The following is a 20,154-nucleotide window of genomic DNA, read 5'->3' on the forward strand; positions in this document are numbered from 1 at the left end:
TCAGCCTACATAAACAACTGGCAACTTTCACTTACCTGATTATCCAGACAAGCAAGTGGATTGCATAAAAGTAAAATACTCCAAGCTTCTTTTCAAGACTACAGTAGAATTCTTATTTTTAAAATGTTCATCATATAACAATTCAAGGAAGCAAAGCTCGCAAAGAAATGAGGTATCAGAAATATTGCGAATGTCACTCGCTCAAGATTTATTTTGCCAATTCATGTTTGTAAATAAGTATAAATTAGTGGATGCATACATCCATAAATAAAGATAGGAGGAATGCAAGAAAATGCTTTATACTAAGACACAAAACACAGCCTTCTTTTTAAATAAATCCAAAAAAGATTTAAAAAAATAGTTTAAACAAGTAATTGGATCCACATTATTTTTCTTGACCTCACTTAAGAACAAAGGTAGTGTGGCTCTGAAGGTATCATTGCAATGTTTCCCCATATTATAAAATATAAAATCCAAATTACTAGAGCATAAAGACTTAATTTTCACATAAAAAATTTATTTGATTATTCTATAAAACCTGTTATTACATAAAGCAAGCTGTTCAGCTCGCATGATGATTAATAACCTCCTATACACAAATGAAAATCTTTAACAAACTTTGATACTGGTTACAGTATTGTATTTACTTGTGAGAACACTCACTTTAAACCATAAGACCATATAAAATAATAATATTGGAATATGTATATCATTATGGCATTAATGAAGTTCCCACTATATTACAAAATGCTTAAAGAATCTCAAATTCTTTTTTCAACTCGGCCATTAGTTTCCAGTCAGTTTTAGACAAATCATCTCTAAAATGGTCTTTACATGCATTAATTGACTCACGGGAAATCTTGCTAACCAAAATGTCTTCAGCTTCAAAGTGTCGACCAAATAGCTTTGGTGTATGACCTGGCACAGGTTCAATCTTGATGCATACATCTACACCTTTCTTTGCCTTGTCAACACTTTTATGATCAAATTCCAAAGACGTTACAATACCTATTTCCACAAACTGAAAAGAAACAAATGAATCAGATAAGTTACATGATTTAATACACTCTATGATGTATAAAAGATTTAGTTAAGGTTTTTATCAATAATTTCATAAATTAATTAATAAAGTATGTAATTATTATAATTAAAAGTAGGCAACAATCCAGGAAAACCACACAGCACATCTGTCTCTCTACATATTCAAAATGGGCTAAATATCACTCAAAATGCCAGTATGAGAACAGGACATAAGGTGAGAGATACCAAAGTTATCAGATTTGCCAAAGAATATTTCTTGGGACAAATGACCCCTTCAGACAATAGGAAACCAACACAAAATCATCCTGAAAATCAGGGTATCCAACAAGGAGAGACATGACTAAGTGGGACAATGCAATATGGAGAAAAGGGAGCGGGATGTTGTTCCATTAAGTGGATGTGATCAATACACAATCTAGCCAAAGCCACCTCCCATTGCTTATTACAGTGGTAGGAAGGCCAAGGGAGAGGAGGGGGTATTGCAAGTATGAACAGCCTGCAAATAGCAGCATCCGCAAGCTCATTCAAGGTAACTCCAACATGGCTGGAAACCCAGCAAAAGTCGACTGTCTTATATCAGCTAGAGATAAAAAAACAGCCTGTATTGGATTTCAACCACCACAGGATGAAAAGTGTTAAAAGACTCCAGAGCCATGAAGGCACTGTGAAAGTTAGCCACAATGACAAAGAAATGTTGATGCAGAGAAAGCAGCTGATGAAGAGCATACAAAGTTGCATAAAGTTCTGCCATGAAGGTGCTAGTCACCAGAGGCAGGCGGCTCATATAGGTTAGACTAGGAAAAGCAACGGAGACACCAACACTGTCGGCAGTTAGACCCACATCAATGAACAGAGAAATTTAGTGTGAGGAAAAATATTAAATGAAAAGTATTTTCAAAACAGTGAGGGGGGAGTATAAGCCTTCACCAAGTGGATCAGGGCCAGGGATACCTAGGGCATACCTGGGACAGGGTTCTGGGAGTTCTACTACTCCCTGAGCCCGGCCTCAGGCCAGGCATGACTTGTGATAACTTGGTCCAAAAAACTGTTGCTTGGAGCAGTTTGTATATTAGAATAATAATTAGATTTATATTTTCTACCTTGATTCCAAGTGACTACCATCTCATCGGTCGAGTTCAGGCCGCTGTGCATGCCAGTTCCTCTTTAATATACAAACCTACTCCTCCACTTGACCTAATTACTCAGTCACATCTACTGTATATAGATTATAATTTGGGATCCAGATTTCACTATCCATGTAGTCTTTCATGTGGGTTTCTGTAAATGCACTAAATATCGAGTTCGATTCTATTAGGAGGCCATTTATGAAATTAACTATTTCTTGATTTTGATTTTAGGCCTTGTATGTTTGCAAATATGAATGATTTTCCATATTGCGTGTCACTTCTGGTGGGCTTTGGTAGTTCTCCCCCCCTCTCCACCCTGGTCTAGGGTGTATTGTTTTGGTAGTGGTTCGTCCAGTTTTGGCAGTAGTACGGGTGTTGTGTGGTGTAGTACCTGTGTGCTTGATGATGACTTGTATTCCAGTCTTGTGGATATCTCCCTCCCCTCTGTAATCCTGCAGTGGTTCGATCTGCCTGTTCCCTTCTCTTATATGTTCTACTCTGCTTATGCCTTCCTCTAAAAAAAAATTTCAGTAGTATCATATTGATTTTCTTGTCTATAACGCTGAGTACCTCTCGTGTGGAATTCCGGGCACTGAAGATTGTAACATTATTTGTCACTAATTGAAAATTTACATAGTTTAGGGGTGGAAGTATGTGTACTCCATTCCAAGACGACATTTACCTCTCACCAACATCTTCCTACATTCTCGAGGATGCAGAAAAGTGCATTTTGTGCCTAATTTCCCATATTTGCATATTCCTTGTGCATAGAATTTGCAAATATTCTCCATTTTTTTCAGGATATTTATATCTGTACTTGTCTTGGCCACCTCTTTAATAAACCATGAACCATGATGACCTTGTAGAGATAGGATGCCGGTTTCAACATACATGCTCTGGGCTGGGATACATGAAAGGCACCAGAGCTGAGGAGTAACCCAGTATGGTGAAGAGCATCAAAATGAAAACGGTCTTGGAAGAGGCCGAGGAAGATGTGGAGCGGCCATAATCAAGTTTAGACAGGAGAAAGAGGAGTGCACATCTTTCAGCCCCAAGAAGTATGAGACAAGATTAACAGTAAGGTAAAGGCCTTAGAGCACTCAATTGAGTGGTGAGTGACATGGGGTAACCAAGACAAACAAAAGTAAATAAACAACCCCAAGATTTTGGCAGTATCACTAAATGAGAGGGTATTACCATAGAGTGACAACAGGGGATGATATGATTCCAAGTAACTCATAGCACAAGTCTCAGCTGTAGAAAACTCAACCCGTTCTCGCAAATTCGTAAAGTCAATATTGACTTATTAACTACGTGCATAGGTGATATACTAAACATAATAGATAACCTTGAAAAGATTCATAGAAAACACCGACCTTACCTAACCTTGTTAGTATCTTAAGATAAGCATCTTATTGCTTCGTAATTACAATTATTTCTTAACCTATACCTATTATAGGTTAGGTAATAATTGTAATTACGAAACAATAAGATGCTTATCTTAAGATACTAACAAGGTTAGGTAAGGTCGGTGTTTTCTATGAATCTTTTTAAGGGTATTATGTTAAGTATGTCACCTATGCACATATTTAATAAGTCAATATTGACTTATTAAATTTGCGAGAACGGGTTGAGAAAACTTTAAGCCATGATTGATGGCGTGAGGACAACACACTACTGATCACGAGCCGCAGCTGACAGTGGAGGGAAGAGGAATCGTCACAAAGATAGCAGAGGGCGAGATTGTCATCATAAAGGGCTGAGAAAATGCCATGGGGAAAGGGAGGAAGGAAGACCATTCAGGGCAACCAAAGAGCGACAAGACTGGAAGATTTGAAGGGAAAGTGGTAGATTGCCACAAAGGCCAACAGAATGTAGTTGGGCTAAAATATTTTAATCTCCAGGTGGTGTCATAAGCCTTCTCCAGGTCAAAAAAGAAATGCAACAGTGAAGGAACTTTTAGCAAAGGCAGTAATGAATGCAGGCTTCCAAGTCAACCAAAATAACCATCGCGCTCTGACACTTGCGAAAACCCAATTGGGAGCGGGAGAAGTAGCAATGGTGTTCCAGGAACATTAATCATATGCTCAAAGAATTTGCAGACAATTTATCAAGGAAATGGGATGAAAATTCACAGGGTAAGTCCCTTGAGTTCCAGGTTTTCTAATGGAAAGAATAATTGCTTCGAGCCAGTTACTAGGAACCGAAATAGACTCCCAAATATGATCATACCAATACATATGCAGCAAATGCTGCAAAGAGCAGAGAGAGATCACAGAGCATTTCATAGTAAATATAAAGTCCAAGCCTGCCACCATAGAATTAGAGGGATTAGGCATTCTGGAGTTTAAAAGGGTGAAAAGATTATAGGGAATCTATATAAGAGGGGTTGTGGTGAGATTGAAAGTTTAAGGGGAGAGATTCAAGAAGGGGCTTATGAGTAAAGAAAAGAGGAGGAAGATAAACTAGATTTAATGGCTGAAAAGTGCGAACCCAATTGGTTCACGACCCACACCAGATCTGCTACAACAGCGCCACGAAAATGAAGGACAAGTATTAAGTCTGGAATAAATTTTCCCACAATCTTACAGATATGAGGGAAAGGGGTGTCAACAGTAATGTGGAGACACAGGATCTCCAACTCTCATGTTTATCTGTACTGATGGTCCCCCACTGGCCACTGCACTAGCCTTCTAAAACAGAATCAAAGTTTCAGAGGTATTCCAGCAACAGTGCCTCTTCCAGGCTACATGCTTACAGCATACAGCCCAAGCACAATCTGAATTCCACCAAGGAACACATTCCTGTATGCCATGGGAGGCATAGCTGGAGACAGAGCAGACAGCAGCACCTACTAAGGTGTCATGAAAAAGAGGAGTGTGAGAGAGACATTATACATGTAGAGAAGAACAGCATGGAGGGTTCAAACTATCACTAATAGAGTAACCTCATTCGTCTTTGCCAACACACAAGGACTGAAAACAAGAACACACAACAAAGTACAGTTCATAAATGGCCTCCTCATGGAGTCAAATGCAGTATTTGGAGCTTTCACAGAAACCCATGCAGGGGAATTGTTGGACAGTGAGATCTGGATTCCAGGATATAACCTTTACAGGTGTGAAAGGAAAATTAGGTCACATGGAGGAGTGGGTCTGTATATTAGGGAAGACCTTGTATGCTCGGAGCTCCTAAACGTTACAAATGAGGTGGTAGAGGTACTGGGATTAAAAATAGAGAAAATAAATTTAGTGATTATTCTAATATACAAACTGCCAGATGCAACGGCTGAGGAATTCACAGAACAGATAAACAAAATAAGAGAATAGCCTTGATAATTTGGAGAACCCGATACCTGATATTATCTTCCTAGGTGACTTCAACTTATCTAGTCTCAGGTGGAGAATAGCAAACAATATTATTATACCAGGATATCTATCAGGACCTAACCAACCACAGATTAGCGAACTACTTAGATTCTGTGACAAATTTTCACTCAATCAGCAGATATCGGAGCCAACGAGACATGAAAATATTTTAGATCTGGTCTTTACGAACAATGAAGACATTATCAGAGACATTACGATATCAGATACCACATATTCAGATCACAAGCTCATTGAAGTGCAAACGACCATCAATACTCAGAATAGACTTAAAACGTTGATAAAGCGAGAGGGGCTATTCAGTAAATTCAATTTTAATAATAAAAGGATAGACTGGGAGATAATAAACAGGGAACTTACAAACATTCCATGGGAAACTGTTCTAAGTAATACAAGTCCTACAGAAGGAATAGATAAACTGACTTCGGAAGCGTATCAAGTCTGTCTGAAACATGTTCCTTTGAGGAAAGCCAGAAAGAGATCCAACGTAGAAAGAGAACGCAGACGACACTATAAACGCAGGAAAAAAATAACGGAACTGCTTATGCAGACACGAATTTCCCGTCAAAGGAATAATTTAAATAGGGAGATTGAAGAAATCGAGCGGAAATTGAAACACTCATATGAAACTGAAGAAAGGCAGTTAGAACAGAAAGCAATTCAGGAAATAAAGAAAAATCCAAAATATTTCTTCACATATGCGAAATCAAAAGCAAAAACCACTGCCAATATTGGACCTATTCGTACAAGTGAAGGTTCATACACGGAGGATGACAAAGAAATTAGTGAAATCCTAAAAAAGCTTATGAGGACATGTTTAGCACTCCAATAAACAACATGAAAGTGGAAGATCCAGACAATTTCTTTATGCGGGATATTCAAACCCCTGTAAATATAACTGATATCAACACGAGCGCACTAAATTTTGAAAGAGAAATTGAAAACATGCCCATGCACTCGGCCCCAGGTCCAGACTCATGGAATTCAATATTTATAAAGAAATGCAAAGTGCCCGTAGCACAGGCACTCAGCATAATGTGGAGGAAGATCTTGGACACGGGGCAGATACCAGATGCACTTAAAGTAGCAGACATAGCCCCTCTACACAAGGGAGGGAGCAAAGCATTGGCAAAGAATTATAGACCAGTTGCACTAACATCGCACATCATAAAAGTATTTGAGAGAGTGATTAGGAGTCAGGTCACCAATTTCATGGAGACCAATGACCTTCACAACCCAGGCCAACATGGATTTCGAGCGGGAAGATAGTGCCTCTCACAGCTACTTGAGCACTACGACAAAGTCACTGAGGCATTAGAAGAAAAACAGAATGCTGATGTGATATACACGAACTTCGCAAAGGCTTTCGATAAATGTGACCATGGCGTGATAGCACACAAAATGAAGTCAATGGGAATAACCGGTAAAGTAGGACGCTGAATACTCAGTTTTCTGTCAAACAGGACTCGGTGAGTAACGGTCAACCATATAAAATCTAATCCAAGTGCAGTTAAAAGCTCTGTACCTCAGGGTACAGTCCTTGCACTGCTGCTTTTCCTTATTCTCATATCGGATATAGACAAAAATACAAGTCACAGCTTTGTATCATCCTTTGCAGATGACACAAAAATCAGTATGAAAATTATCTCGGCTGAAGACACTGAAAAACTTCAAGCCGATATTAATAAAGTTTTCGAATGGGCATCAGAAAATAACATGATGTTTAACAGTGATAAATTCCAGGTACTCAGGTACGGTAAAAATGAGGACCTTAAACATAATACAGAGTACAAAACACAATCAAATGTACCCATAGTAGGAAAACAGCATGTAAAGGATTTGGGAATAATAATGTCTGACGACCTAACGTTTAAGGAGCATAACCAAGCAAATATTGCGACAGCCAGAAAAATGATAGGATGGATTACGAGAACTTTCAAATCCAGGGATCCCATCACAATGGTTGTACTCTTCAAGTCACTCGTGTTGTCCCGTCTTGAGTACTGCTCAGTACTCACTTTCCCCTTCAGAGCAGGAGAGATTGCTGAAATAGAGGGAATACAGAGAACATATACGGCACGCATAGATGCAATAAAGCACCTAAATTATTGGGATCATCTCAAAGCCCTCCAAATGTACTCACTAGAGAGAAGACAAGAGAGATATCAAATAATATACACCTGGAAGATACTGGAGGGCCAAGTACCAAATCTACACAGTAAAATAACAACGTACTGGAGTGAACGATATGGAAGAAAATGCAGAATAGAACCAGTGAAGAGCAGAGGTGCCATAGGCACAATCAGAGAACACTGTATAAACATCAGAGGTCCGCGGTTGTTCAACATCCTCCCAGCAAAGATAAGAAATATTGCCGGAACAACCGTGGACATCTTCAAGAGGAAACTAGATTTATTCCTCCAAGGAGTGCCGGACCAATCGGGCTGTAGTGGGTATGTGGGCCTGTGGGCCGCTCCAAGCAACAGCCTAGTGGACCAAACCCTCACAAGTCGAGCCTGGCCTCGGGCCGGGCTTGGGGAGTAGAAGAACTCCCAGAACCCCATCAACCAGGTATCAACCAGGGTGAAAATATTCCAGTCCCCCTTATCAAATTGCAACCAAGTGGGAAGAGACGAGAGCGGAAGGAAAAGGAAACAAGGATGGGGAAATGGTTACTGTTATGGAAGTCATCATACTCTCTCCATGACAGATCTATATAAATGAGAGGAGGAGGAGGAGTAAGATCATGCAGGATAGAGTGCAAGAGTCGACATGAATCAGCTCGCTGGAATTCAGGAGAAACAGAGAGGACAAAAGGTTCTGGAAGACTGTCTTGGGCATTTGTAAGGACACTGCCCCAGAGGGCATATTAACAGTTAAGATCTCCTATAAAAAAGCAGGGGCTCAGGCATCGAGTCTAAAAGGTGTTTATGATCGGGATGAAAAATCAAGACATATGGAGATAAATGTATACAATTTACTGTACTCACAATGATATCAGTGACAGTGGAAGGAAAGTTTACTGAAAATACCCTGCATTGAATGTAATGAAACACCATTTTCTGGGTGAGCCCCGGGAGCTAATCGGGCTAATGTATGTTATATTAGACCGAGACATTTGCTAAGGAGTTCAGACCTACCAGGGACCAGCACCAGAACCTGGCCCCTCCAGAGAGGTTTCAGGGAGCAATGGCCCTGGAAAACTCCCTTGTGCTTGGGGGTTTTCCTTATCTGCCATCGACCGGGGTTAGGCACCCAGAAAGGTAGGCATAACAAAAACCCCACATGGTAAAAACTAAAACAGAAAACCGAAGAGAGGTAGAAAATTCCCTACAATCCCAAGGAAACAAGCAAACATCACACTTTACTGCCACACCGATCATCCGTGTAGCCCTCCCTGCCCAGAGAGGGGAAGGGGGGGCCCCAGACCTCACCACGCCGGCTGACTAGCATCAGTTCGGAAGCTAAGCTTCAATCAACGAAAAAAAAACGCCGACCGGTGGAAGGGAGGGTTGCCAGGGAGCCTCTGAAGCTAACCCAGAAAATGGCATTTCATTACATTCAACGCTGGTTTTCTGTGGGAAGCCCCTACGGCTCCCTGGAGCTTCATACCCAACGAGAAGGAAAAGAAAGGACTGACCCGGGAGGCAGCCTCCACAAACATCACAACGCGAAGCCGAGACAACAGATTGCAACCTGCGACCCAAGGCAACACAAGAACGCACAGAAGCAGACACGCGCACAAAGGATGGGCGGCCAGGAACCTGTGCAACCTCCAAATCCTCGCACCCGAAATGAGCCCTAGACTTCACCAACATGGCAGCGAAAGCTGCAAATGTCCGAACAGCACGGGCACAAGGATAGATCGCAGGCTGGTAGATTTAAAAACTCTGCGGACGACCTGAGAGGCCCGAGCCCTGAAACAGGGAACGAGGGGAACCGGATCAACCCAAAGCGCATCCCCAGTCATGGTACGCAGGTAACGGCAAAGAGCCGCAACTGGACAACACATGACACACCCCCGGCCGAACGAACCAAGCATCAATAACCCAAGGACCCTTCCGGAAAGCAGTTGTCTAGACCATCGCCAGAAGGACAGAGAAAGGCTGCGAACATACAAACCTACCACTAGTACCAAAAGAGCAAAAACCTCTGCACCGGAAGCTTCCCGACCCAACCCGCAGAGGCCCATGCCAACAACATATGGCCAATGAAAAACAATCTTGAACCGAAGGGGCTACCACAAAGTGAGAAGAAAGATAAGAGGGCTCCCTGATCAAGGACCAGAATGGCTCAGGTGACGCATGAGCAGGCTGGAGGTGAAACAAAACACGAGAAAGCGTACGGAATGGGGCGGATGTGATGTCCACCCCGAACGCAAGCCAGAGCGGTTCCGCCAGCGCCGCACGATACGAGGCGACAGTAAGAAGCATCAAATAACAGTCCTGAAAACCCAAGAAAGGCCAACACAACCTGATGCGAAAGAGAAGACAACCTATGAAGAGCATGAAAATGGCGAATAGAAACACCAGGAATGTCATACTGTCGCCGAGACGAAGCTCGCAGGTGGGACACCATTAACGAAGCCACCTGATCACCATAGAGATGGTGATACACCTGCGTCACAATACCAGATGCGAAGAGCCGAGGAGAAGGCCGAACCAGTCACGTACAGAACCGGTCCGACCTGCTGAAAGAGGCGGAGGTGCGGGAAAACGCCCCGGGTTCGGTCACCTATTAAGCAGCATCTGAAAATAAAGCTGGGCCGGCCACCAACGGACCACGAGGACTACTCTCCTAGGGAATGGACTCCAACCGAGCCAGAACCCAAAGTAACAGCTGGACCGGGACTGGACCACCATCCAGGAACAGGTACCCCCACTTCGACAAGTCCTGCCGAAAGGCATCCACCGTCCACCGTGAACACCTCGTAGGCGGGTAAGGGCGCCATATACAGTAGAATGGGAGATGCCGAGGCCACGCCGACGCGAAGATGTCCATGGCCAGGAGTCCATACGTATGGCAGAGCCAACGGAACGAGTCGGCGATGACCGGCCAATCCGCGAACAGAGGAATGAACAGAGACAAGCTGTTGACCAAACCACACACTAGAAGGTGAAGGGACGACAACATTTCGGTCCGTCCTGGACCATTCTCAAGTCGATCAATCGGTTTAGATTCAGCTACTCGGATCAAAAAAATGCAAGTAGTCTGGTCAACATAATTTAGCCACGTTATTGTGACTCATCGCCTGCAGAGACAAGCTGTCCGCCAAGACGCAGGACACACCCCGGACATGAACCGCATGGTTAGCCAAACCCAGAGAATCCAGCAAACGAGGAACTTGAAGGGACCAACCCCAAAGGTCAAAGACCTAAGAGAAACCCCGTGGTTCTGGCAATGAACCACCGGTGAACAGTCCGAATGGAGCTGGATGGTAGAGCAAGTGACCCGAACCCTACAAAGCACAAACCAGAGAGCCACGAACTCCCGAAGCGTGCTGTGAGCCCGACGGACGGACAGACTCCACCATCCCTGGCCGACCTGGTGAGCAATGGTCACAAAGCAGCCCCAACCGAGAGATGACCTGTCCGTGAACACACTGAGCGAAGGCTCGGGAAGGTGCCAAGGCACGGAACCCCGAAAACCCCAAAGAGGAAGCTGGTGGCGCAGCACCAACACAAGATCCCTGGAGGACAAACCCAACAATTGCAAGAGAGGTGGAAGGGTAGTCCCCAAAGGAACCAAACAGACGTCAAAGCCAAACCCGACCCTGCGGGCAGACCAGTACATCGAAGTTAAGACTCCCGCATAACTGCTCGAGCAACCGCCGATCTGGGACCCCCTCATAATCAGCCGAAGGCGGGACCACAGCAGTAGCAACACTTCTGGAGGGAAAGACAAGGAGCTGCCCAAGAGCCCTAAACAAGACCCAGCTAGGTCCAAACCTGGGACGCAAAACAGATGGAACGGCCTCCAGATCACCAGGAAACCGAACCTGGCGATCTGGAAAGAACCACACCCCTGGCGAGCAGACAAGTGGACCGACTGGGAGCTCACACCAGCCAGTCGTCGAGGTAGGCTAGACACCGAATCCCGAGCAAACGCAGACAGGGCACCAAGATCCGGTAAAGATGCATGAATACACCAAGTGCCAATTGTAAACTAGGGAAGGCAACAAAAGCGGCAAGCCTGAAGCCCCACCACCAACTCTGCCAGTCCCGGAACCCTAGAGAGGAATGTGCCAAGAAGCGACCCGGAGGAACTTTTCCTAGTTCCTGTTGGGGCCAGGAACTCGGCCCCAACAGTCCTCCAAAAAGGGCAAAGAATCCAGGGCGCAGACTGAACAAGTCCAGAAGAACCGCAGATCCGCAAGGCCCATGTCTGCATAGAGCAAATGGAAACCCTGGAAGGATGGGGCGGATCGACCACGTCCAAATCCACCCTCCAAGATGACATGCCAAAGCGTAGGGAAAAAAGCCCACCCTGCCAGCCCCGAACCCCCCAAAGGGGGAAGAAGCCATCTGCCGCCACCAGAGGCCAGAAGACAACCAAAAACGCCCACTAACTGCGGGACCAAGTGAGAGCCAACAGAGCAAGCTGCTCCCCCAGCCGCCCCGTCAACAGCGAAGGGAACGGAGCCCCTTCCGAAAGAAAAGGTGTATGTGTGTGTGTATGTGTGTATGTGTGTGTATATGTGTATATGTATGTATATATATATGTATATATATATATATGCATATATAATATATATGAATATATATATATATAAATATTATATATATATAAATATTATATAATATATATATATATTATATATATATTATATAAATATATATATAAATATATGTACTCACTACAACAAGGAACCACCCACTGAGCATAATCTAATTAATACTATCATTCTATCCTTGTGTTTTATATTTTATAATTTTGAATGTTTTATATTTTATAATTTCACTATTTCACTATTGGTAGAAATTAAAGGGTTAATGCTCTTAGATAAGATAAAAATAGATTGGCTGATTGTTGTCGCCAAAGAAAATTATAGCTGCCCTTTTTCCACTGGTGACTCTTTCTTCTAGCCACTAAACGTTCAACATCAGAACTTGACCATATGCTACATTTTTACCTCCTTTGATGGGACACACAGAGGTGTGCCAGTCTGAAGTATTCCTTGGTCTACAGTCACACCCAATACAATTGGATCACGTTTGTTGAAAATTGCCTGAAAAATGATAAAAGATTATTATGTAGTAGTTTTAAAAATGAAACACGTGTACAGTCTACTAACACAAGCTATAATTTTTACTCCATTACAGTATATATCATCGTTCTGTGTTGCAACACTAGCGTTCTGTAAGCTTATTGTGTTGTGTTAGTCAAGGGAGTTATATTAGTTACTTTCTAGTAATCACTCTTCTTTATCTATTCTTTGATAAATAATTTTAAATCTTTCATTTAACATGGCTATTTCTGCCATGTTTTGGTACTGTAATTATCTCCTGACAAGTAATTATCAAAAGAAGGCACCAAGCCAGGAAGACTATGTAGCACAATCAAAGTTGCAGGATTTTCAAGAGGTGCTAAATATCACTTAAGATGTCAATATGAGAACAAAAGCGCATAAGGTAAGCAATATCAAAGTTATCGGATTCTCCAAGGATTTTATCAAGGGACAAATGACAGCGAGGGACAGCTGAGAAGCAAGACACACAAATGTCCTGAAAATCAGGACATTCAACAAGGAAATGTACGACCATAAGAGGGACAATGCAGTTTGAACAACAAGGAAGGAGCAGGGCAGTGCTCCATTAAGTGGCCATAAGTTAGAAGTGAATGGCCAATATGTAACTTTGCAATATGTAATCCCACCACTTCGTTAACAGTGGGAGGAGTAAACCCAATGGGCCAGATTACCTTTAACCACTGCACTGCTTTGCATTACAATATGACGCCCCCTGTGGGTGTGCTGAAAATTAAAACAACCAACGTTGAATGTAATGAAATTACATTCAACGCTGGTTGAATGTAATTTCCCACCGCCATTTTCTGGGGGAGTCCCGGAGGCTCCCCGGAGCTATCCAGGCTGAATTGATATGTATAACTTTCTGGCATCAGCCAATGTGCATGGAGTTCTTGCCTACCGGAGACCACGAGCCAGAACCTGGCCTCCCTCAGAGAGGCGAGAGGAGCAATGGCCTATAGAAAATCCCATGTGGTTGGGAGCATTCTATGTCTGCCATCGACCGGGTCTGATACCCAGAAAGGTAAGGGGTCCCAAAACAAACCCCTATTCTGGTGAAACTATTGATACCAAAAGCTGAACGAGTGGACAGAACTCCCTAAACGAAAATTAGCGAACTAGCATGACGTCATCACGTTGCTGCGCCGCTGATGCGCAACTCCCCCTTCCCGGGAGGGGGAAGGGGGAGCCCCAGACCCCCGCACCGGCGATCCAACTACCAGTTCTTAGGCTGGATGTCAAAGTACATGAAAAACACCGCCAACAGGAGGGAGGGAGGGATGCTGGAGAGCCTTCGGGACTCACCCTGAAAATGGTGTTTCATTACATTCAATGCTGGTTTTCTAGGGGGAGCCTCATTGGCTCTCCAAAGCTAACTACCCAAAGACAAGGAAAAACAGAGACTTACCTGGGAGGCGGTCAATCTGGGGGAGTCACCCCTCAACACGAAGTCAAGACAACTGGCTGCAACTGCCGATCCAAGGTAACACAGGCCCAACTAGGTCCAGGAACATTCACGAGGTAGCGTGCAGCCAGAACCCTGTTCGACCCCCCAAAACCCCATGCCCGAATGTCAACCCAAGACGGCAGGCAGCAAACTTACGAATGTCGTGGGCACGGGGATTGACTGCAGGCTGGCTAGACTTAATAACCCTGAGGACGACCTGAGAGACCCGAACCAGGGAACAGGGAAGGAGGGAAACCTGGTCAACCCAAAGCACATTCCCGGCAACCAAAGCCGTGGCCCCGCAAATAATGGCGGAAAGCCGCAACCAGACAACACATGATGCACTCCTGGCCTGACCAACCAAGCATCAGGACCCCTCCGCAAACCAGTCGACTTATTCTTCGCCAGAAAACAAGGAGACAGCTACAACCGAACAAATCTACCATCAGGACCAAAGGAGCAGAAACCTCTGCCCGAGGAGAGCATGAAGCGCCCTGACTTGACCCCCAGGCCAATGCCAACAGGAAAAGAGCCTAAAGAGAAACAATCCTGAACTGAAGGGGCCACCACAAACTGAGGAGAGAGAAAAGAGAGCATCCAGTCCAAAGACCAGGACGGCTCAGGAGGAGCATGAGCAGGCTGGAGGTGAAACAACGCACAAGACAGCTTGCAAAACGGGGCAGAAGTAACAACAACACCGAACGCAAGCTGAAGCAGCTCTGCCAGCGCTGCACGATACAAGGCGACAGTATTCGGCATCAGATGACGGTCCTGGAGCAACCACGAAAGAAGGACAAAACAACCCTATCAGAGACCGAAGAACACTTATGCAGTGATAAGAAAAACCATAAGGACCGCCAGGAAACTTCATACTGCTGTTGAGAAGAAGCACATAGGTGGGGGGACCAACAAATAAACCACCTGTGCCCCATACAAGTGATGATAAACTTGAATCAGAAACTCCAGATGTGAAAACTCAAGAAGAATGAAGCTGCCTCATACCGGGCTGGACCGATTTGTTGAAATAGGCAGAGCCACGAGAAGCCCCTACTGACACCGAGCAAGCAGCACCTGAATCCAAGGCTGGGCTGGCCACCAAGGAGCCAGAAGGACGACTCTCCCTTGGTAAGTTTCCAAGTGAGCCTGGACCCGGAGTAACAGCTGAACCAGGGGAAAAGAGGCACAGGGAACCCCACCTCGCCCAGTCTTGCCGAAAAGCGTCAACCCCGACAGCCTCGCAGTTGGCGAAGGGCACCACGTATACCGGGAGACGCCTCGACCACGCCGACATGAAGAGATCCACTTCTGGGGCCCTGAAAATCTGACGAGCTAGGAAAGAAGCAAATCCATGGCGAGCAGACATGCAGACTGGCTGGGAGTCGAAACCAGCCAGTCGTCGAGGTAGGCCAAAACTTGAACACCCAACAGACGCAAGTGAGTCACCACGACCCGAGTAAGCCGTGTGAAAATGCGAGGTGCCAGATTCAAGCCGAATGGAAGGCAACGAAAGCAGTAACCTTGACGCCCCACAACAAAACTGAGCCAGTCCCTGAACCTTGGATGAATCGGGACGTGGCAATACGCATCCTTGAGGTCCAGGGGCACTATCCAAGTGCCTGGTTCCAACAGAAGATGGACCTGGGACAGAGTAGTCATCCGAAAGAAAGGGCAATAAACCCACGGGTTCAAACGGGACAAGTCCAGAATGAACCAGAGATCCACACAGTCCCGTTTCGGGACCGGAAACAGACGAGAAACCCACCTGAGGGACGAGGACGTTTAGACCACACCAAAGCAAATCCACTCCGAGACGACTCAACAGCGCAGGAGAGGAGGCCTGTTCCCACCAGCCCCGAACCCCCCGAAGGAGGAGTCACCCAACACCACTACAGGATGCCTGAAATGACTCAAAAAGCCCACAAATCGTGGGACCAGGCACGAGCGAACTGAGCGGGCCTCCCCCTCATCGCCCCATTAATGGGACGAACCGCGAAAGGCCCAACGCACCTTACGAGAACCTAAGCAGCGCACAGAGTGATCCCTGCGCTGATAGAAAAAGACGGAACCAGAGGCCGCACCTGCCCCAAATTTGGTACCACTGGACTACCATGACGGGAAGAACCCGAGCCCTGGCACGACCCTTCCGTGAAGGGTCCCATGAGCCCCCCAGAGAACCAACAAGTCGGATATAGGATGGCAACTAGCCGAAGTCACCTGTAGATACAGCACCACAGCAGAGGACAAAAGGGCGAGGAGAACCGAAGAGTCAGGGCCCAAACAAATTCCAAAGCAGCAAGCAAGCACTGCCTGCTGACACGCAAGTCGAGAAAAAAAAAAAAACGCGAAACCGCATCCCACAGAAACGGCGTCAACAGCCTCAACAATACAGACAATGCCCACACCGCCGAGGGCAGCGCACCAGACCCAAAGGCGGCCCCAAGTGCCTCCACATCCAACTAAAGCCAATCCGAGGACAGCTCGAGGAGGGAGAAGAAATGCAGGCCCAAAGCCAGCAGGCCACATGTACGCAAATCCTCCGCGATCAAGGCAGCTGAAAGGAAAGGAACCTGCACATAAAGCTGCATCACACCAACATCCCATGGAAGGGCAGGAATGAACAAACAAGCATTGAGACGCTCAAAGTCGCCCCCCCAGGAAAACCTGCAACGCCGTCTAAGCTTCCCTCCACTCAAGTGGGCGGGACCGACAGAATGTGTGCCAAGCCTCCAAAGAGAAGATCGGGCAGTCTGCCAATCAGGACGACTCTGGAATTTCATAACGATCCCAGTACAGACACGAAGATCCGTACATGAAGGAACAGGATCCATCACAAAAGCATAATCTGGGGTCGCGCAGGAGGTAAGCCGCAAGGGCTTCCCGCACCACTTGTGACGGGACGCGGGAAGTAAAAAATCTCCGGAAGGACGGGACTGAAGAACCCAAGGGATCATTAAGGGGTAAGAGGAGGGGTAGACGCCAAGTCCAACTCATACGAGGAGGGAGCAAAAGAGAACCCCCACTCCTTGTAACACCAAGCCCCGCTCCAAGGGTAGAAAAATCCAGGTGGGGTTCAATGGGGCCCAAGGCACCCCAAGTCAACCCCTCCTCTGTTCTGGGGGCCTCACCCTGAGGACATAGGGCTGAGCAGGCCTCCAAACCCCCCACATCTAAAGAAAAAGCGAGAGCCGCTGAAAAGGCAGGAACGAAGGGGGGCCCACTGCTCAGACCCAGAAGCTCCGGCTGGAGGACCAGGCTTGAACGCCTCTGCCACAACCCCAGGAGACCCCCCCCCCCCCCCCCGAGGCCACCCGAGCCTCAACACCAATTAGACTCCGAAATCCTCAGACACTTCGGAGCCGAAAGCAAGGGTGGGCAACAGGGTGCACAACAGAAGGGGAAGGACTAGATAAGTCGGACGGAACCAGAGCCGAAGAGACTCCCACCCTCAAGTCCGGGTCCTTATAACCAAAACAGGGCAATCTCAGGGCCTCCGGGCCGCAACCAACCTAGTGCGTTGCAGCAACCTAAATCTAGCATGCAATGCAGCAGCTGCCTGCATCCTTGTTGTTTGTATGTGCTCCAGTTTACCCACGATACTGAACATGACATGAGGGTTATCATGAGGTAATTTTAGAGCTTAGCGTCCATGCGGCCTGGTCCTCGACCAGGCCTCCTTTTTGTTACACACACCTAGTAAGTAGCTAATAGCTGCTGTCTAACTCCCAGGTACCTATTTACTGCTAGGTAACAGGGGCATCAGGGTGAAAAACATTTTGCCCATTTGTCCCCGCCTCCATCAATCCCCGGTAGAGGCAGAGACAAATGGGCAAAATGTTTCTTTCACCCTGATGTCCCTGTTACCTAGCAGTAAATAGGTACCTGGGAGTTAGACAGCTGATACGGGCTGCTTCCTGGGTGTGTGTAACAAAAAGGAGGCCTGGTCGAGGACCGGACCGTGGGGACGCTAAGCCCCGAAATCATCTCAAGATAGCCCTCATATGTTCAGTAGCTTGGGTAAACTGGAGCATGTACAAACAACAAACGTCACACGACTCCGGGTCAAAAGAATCACTGACCCAACAGGCAGCATGGCAGAGGGACAACCAGTGAGTGTCGCCCTGAGTCAAGGAGACAGAGCAACCTTCAATCTCGCACAAAGCGAGAGGAGACTCAAGAGTCACATCTATCGGACCATGGAGCCCCCGCGGTGTTTCCCAGAGCCCTTAGCCTTCTTAACACGCTAAGGGAAGCCCAGGCAGGGTACTGCAAACCGACGCCCAAGTCTACCAAACAAACTTCTAAAAGCTAAACCACCTGGGATGTCTCATCTGTAATCAACAACCAAGGTAAGTACAACAGTTACAGAAGAAGACCATGCCATGACATATATGGCAGAGAATGAGGAAAATGTGTTGAAAGACCTTTCAACGATCTCCAAGCCTGTACAAGTTACTACTCGCCCCCGTGCTAAAACTTAACCACCTGTGTTAGTAGCCATTGTCCCTCAAGACGTACCTGGCCTCCTGCAAAATCTTGCAGCGAGTTAATCTTATACTCGCTCCATTATCTCATTATCTTAATAGCATAACTAATTAGCACTAATTACAGAGGCTACAATCCTTTCCCCAATTACAGGTACTACTCTTCTCATCTTGTTGGAGGGAGCCGAGGTGTAGTCACCATATAAGCAAGCGATATAAGAAATAGCAAACAGTACAATTTCCAGTCAAGAATGTAGCACTCGGCCTAAGCAGTTCTAATCGTCTCCAAGACGCTACAGCTTTGACACAAAACAGGCAGCAGACTAGACCGCATCGAGCTACAACGCTCTCCCACATAGAGCTACGTGACTCCGGCCACACTCAGCTCTCTGCTCTGCTCCAAGCTCCGTCTCAACGTCTACGACACTGCGGTATCCCGGACTACTAAATAAATATGAAACTCACTAAACACTGTGTATCTAATCTACCCATCAACGTTACAATCTCAACCTGTCAGAGTTTTGTAAGTAACAAACTTCTGATGATTCCTTGAAACGTTGCTTTTATCTTGCTAACATAAGAGTGAAAGCATTCAAGGATTTTACTTAAAAGATAATAATCTCCAATACCATAAATATTGTCCTAGTAAGCTTAAGGATGAGGACAATTGGGCAGATGTGACTCAGTTATTCCAACATCAATTCGTAAGGACATCTTAACAGTAGCTCATGGTCCCCTTTCACTCTTGGCATCAACAAGACATATTCAATAATACTCCAAGACAATATTTGGCCAAGAGTATCTCGAGTGTAAAGAACTTTTGTAAATTCCACCCAAGGGCACATCCCAAGGGCGAAGACAACCACAAGCGAGTTAGTTCCCCAACTGGGGAGTGATTCTTGAATGCACCAGGGAAGATAACCCTAACCATGCAAGACCAGTATTTACAGAGCACCTAGGGAAGGTGGCCCTAGGAGCATGCTGCTCCAGTACTCGAAAACTCCTGACCACACGCACACATCTTTTTGTAACACAGCTGCAAGGGCGAAAACAAAATAAAACGGGAACATGGAGCCAGAGTGACAGTGACCACTCGGAATGTCATCAAAGAACTGACTGATGGGCGGCTCCCCCTTCCCCTGTGGGGGGGGGGGGGTAACTGGACGAAGTTTTGCTTGTTTTCTTTGTGGGGGAGTTGTTTTGCTCTTTTGAGGATGCAGGTCACAATTCTCAGCAGTATGTTGTGGAATATGGAAGCAGAGAAAATAGGCCACACACAACCTATAAATTATGTATATATAAAAAAAGATAATTTTGATAAAGATCTAGGGATGGTTCTGGCTAGAAAACCATTACCTGAGGACCACACAAAGAACATGAGTGTTAGGAGCCTATGCTACCATTGCAAACTTATAAACTGCTTTTA

General features: G+C 45.7%; 1 protein-coding gene across 2 annotated transcripts in view; it reads right to left on the reverse strand.

The window, feature by feature from the left end:
• Nucleotides 1-191: 191 nt before the first annotated feature.
• The window catches only part of eIF5B (eukaryotic translation initiation factor 5B), a 128,344-nt gene continuing 108,381 nt past the window's right edge, over nt 192-20,154 (reverse strand). For both annotated transcript variants that reach the window (XM_069338626.1, XM_069338627.1), the window contains 2 exons: nt 12,687-12,782; nt 192-1,021 (listed from right to left, as the gene is read on the reverse strand). In XM_069338626.1, coding sequence (XP_069194727.1) covers nt 752-1,021; nt 12,687-12,782 — 366 coding nt within the window. In that variant the 3' untranslated portion in view covers nt 192-751. The remainder of the gene's footprint in view (nt 1,022-12,686; nt 12,783-20,154) is intronic.

Source organism: Procambarus clarkii, chromosome 40 (assembly GCF_040958095.1).
Source record: "Procambarus clarkii isolate CNS0578487 chromosome 40, FALCON_Pclarkii_2.0, whole genome shotgun sequence".
Classification (NCBI taxonomy): domain Eukaryota; kingdom Metazoa; phylum Arthropoda; class Malacostraca; order Decapoda; family Cambaridae; genus Procambarus; species Procambarus clarkii.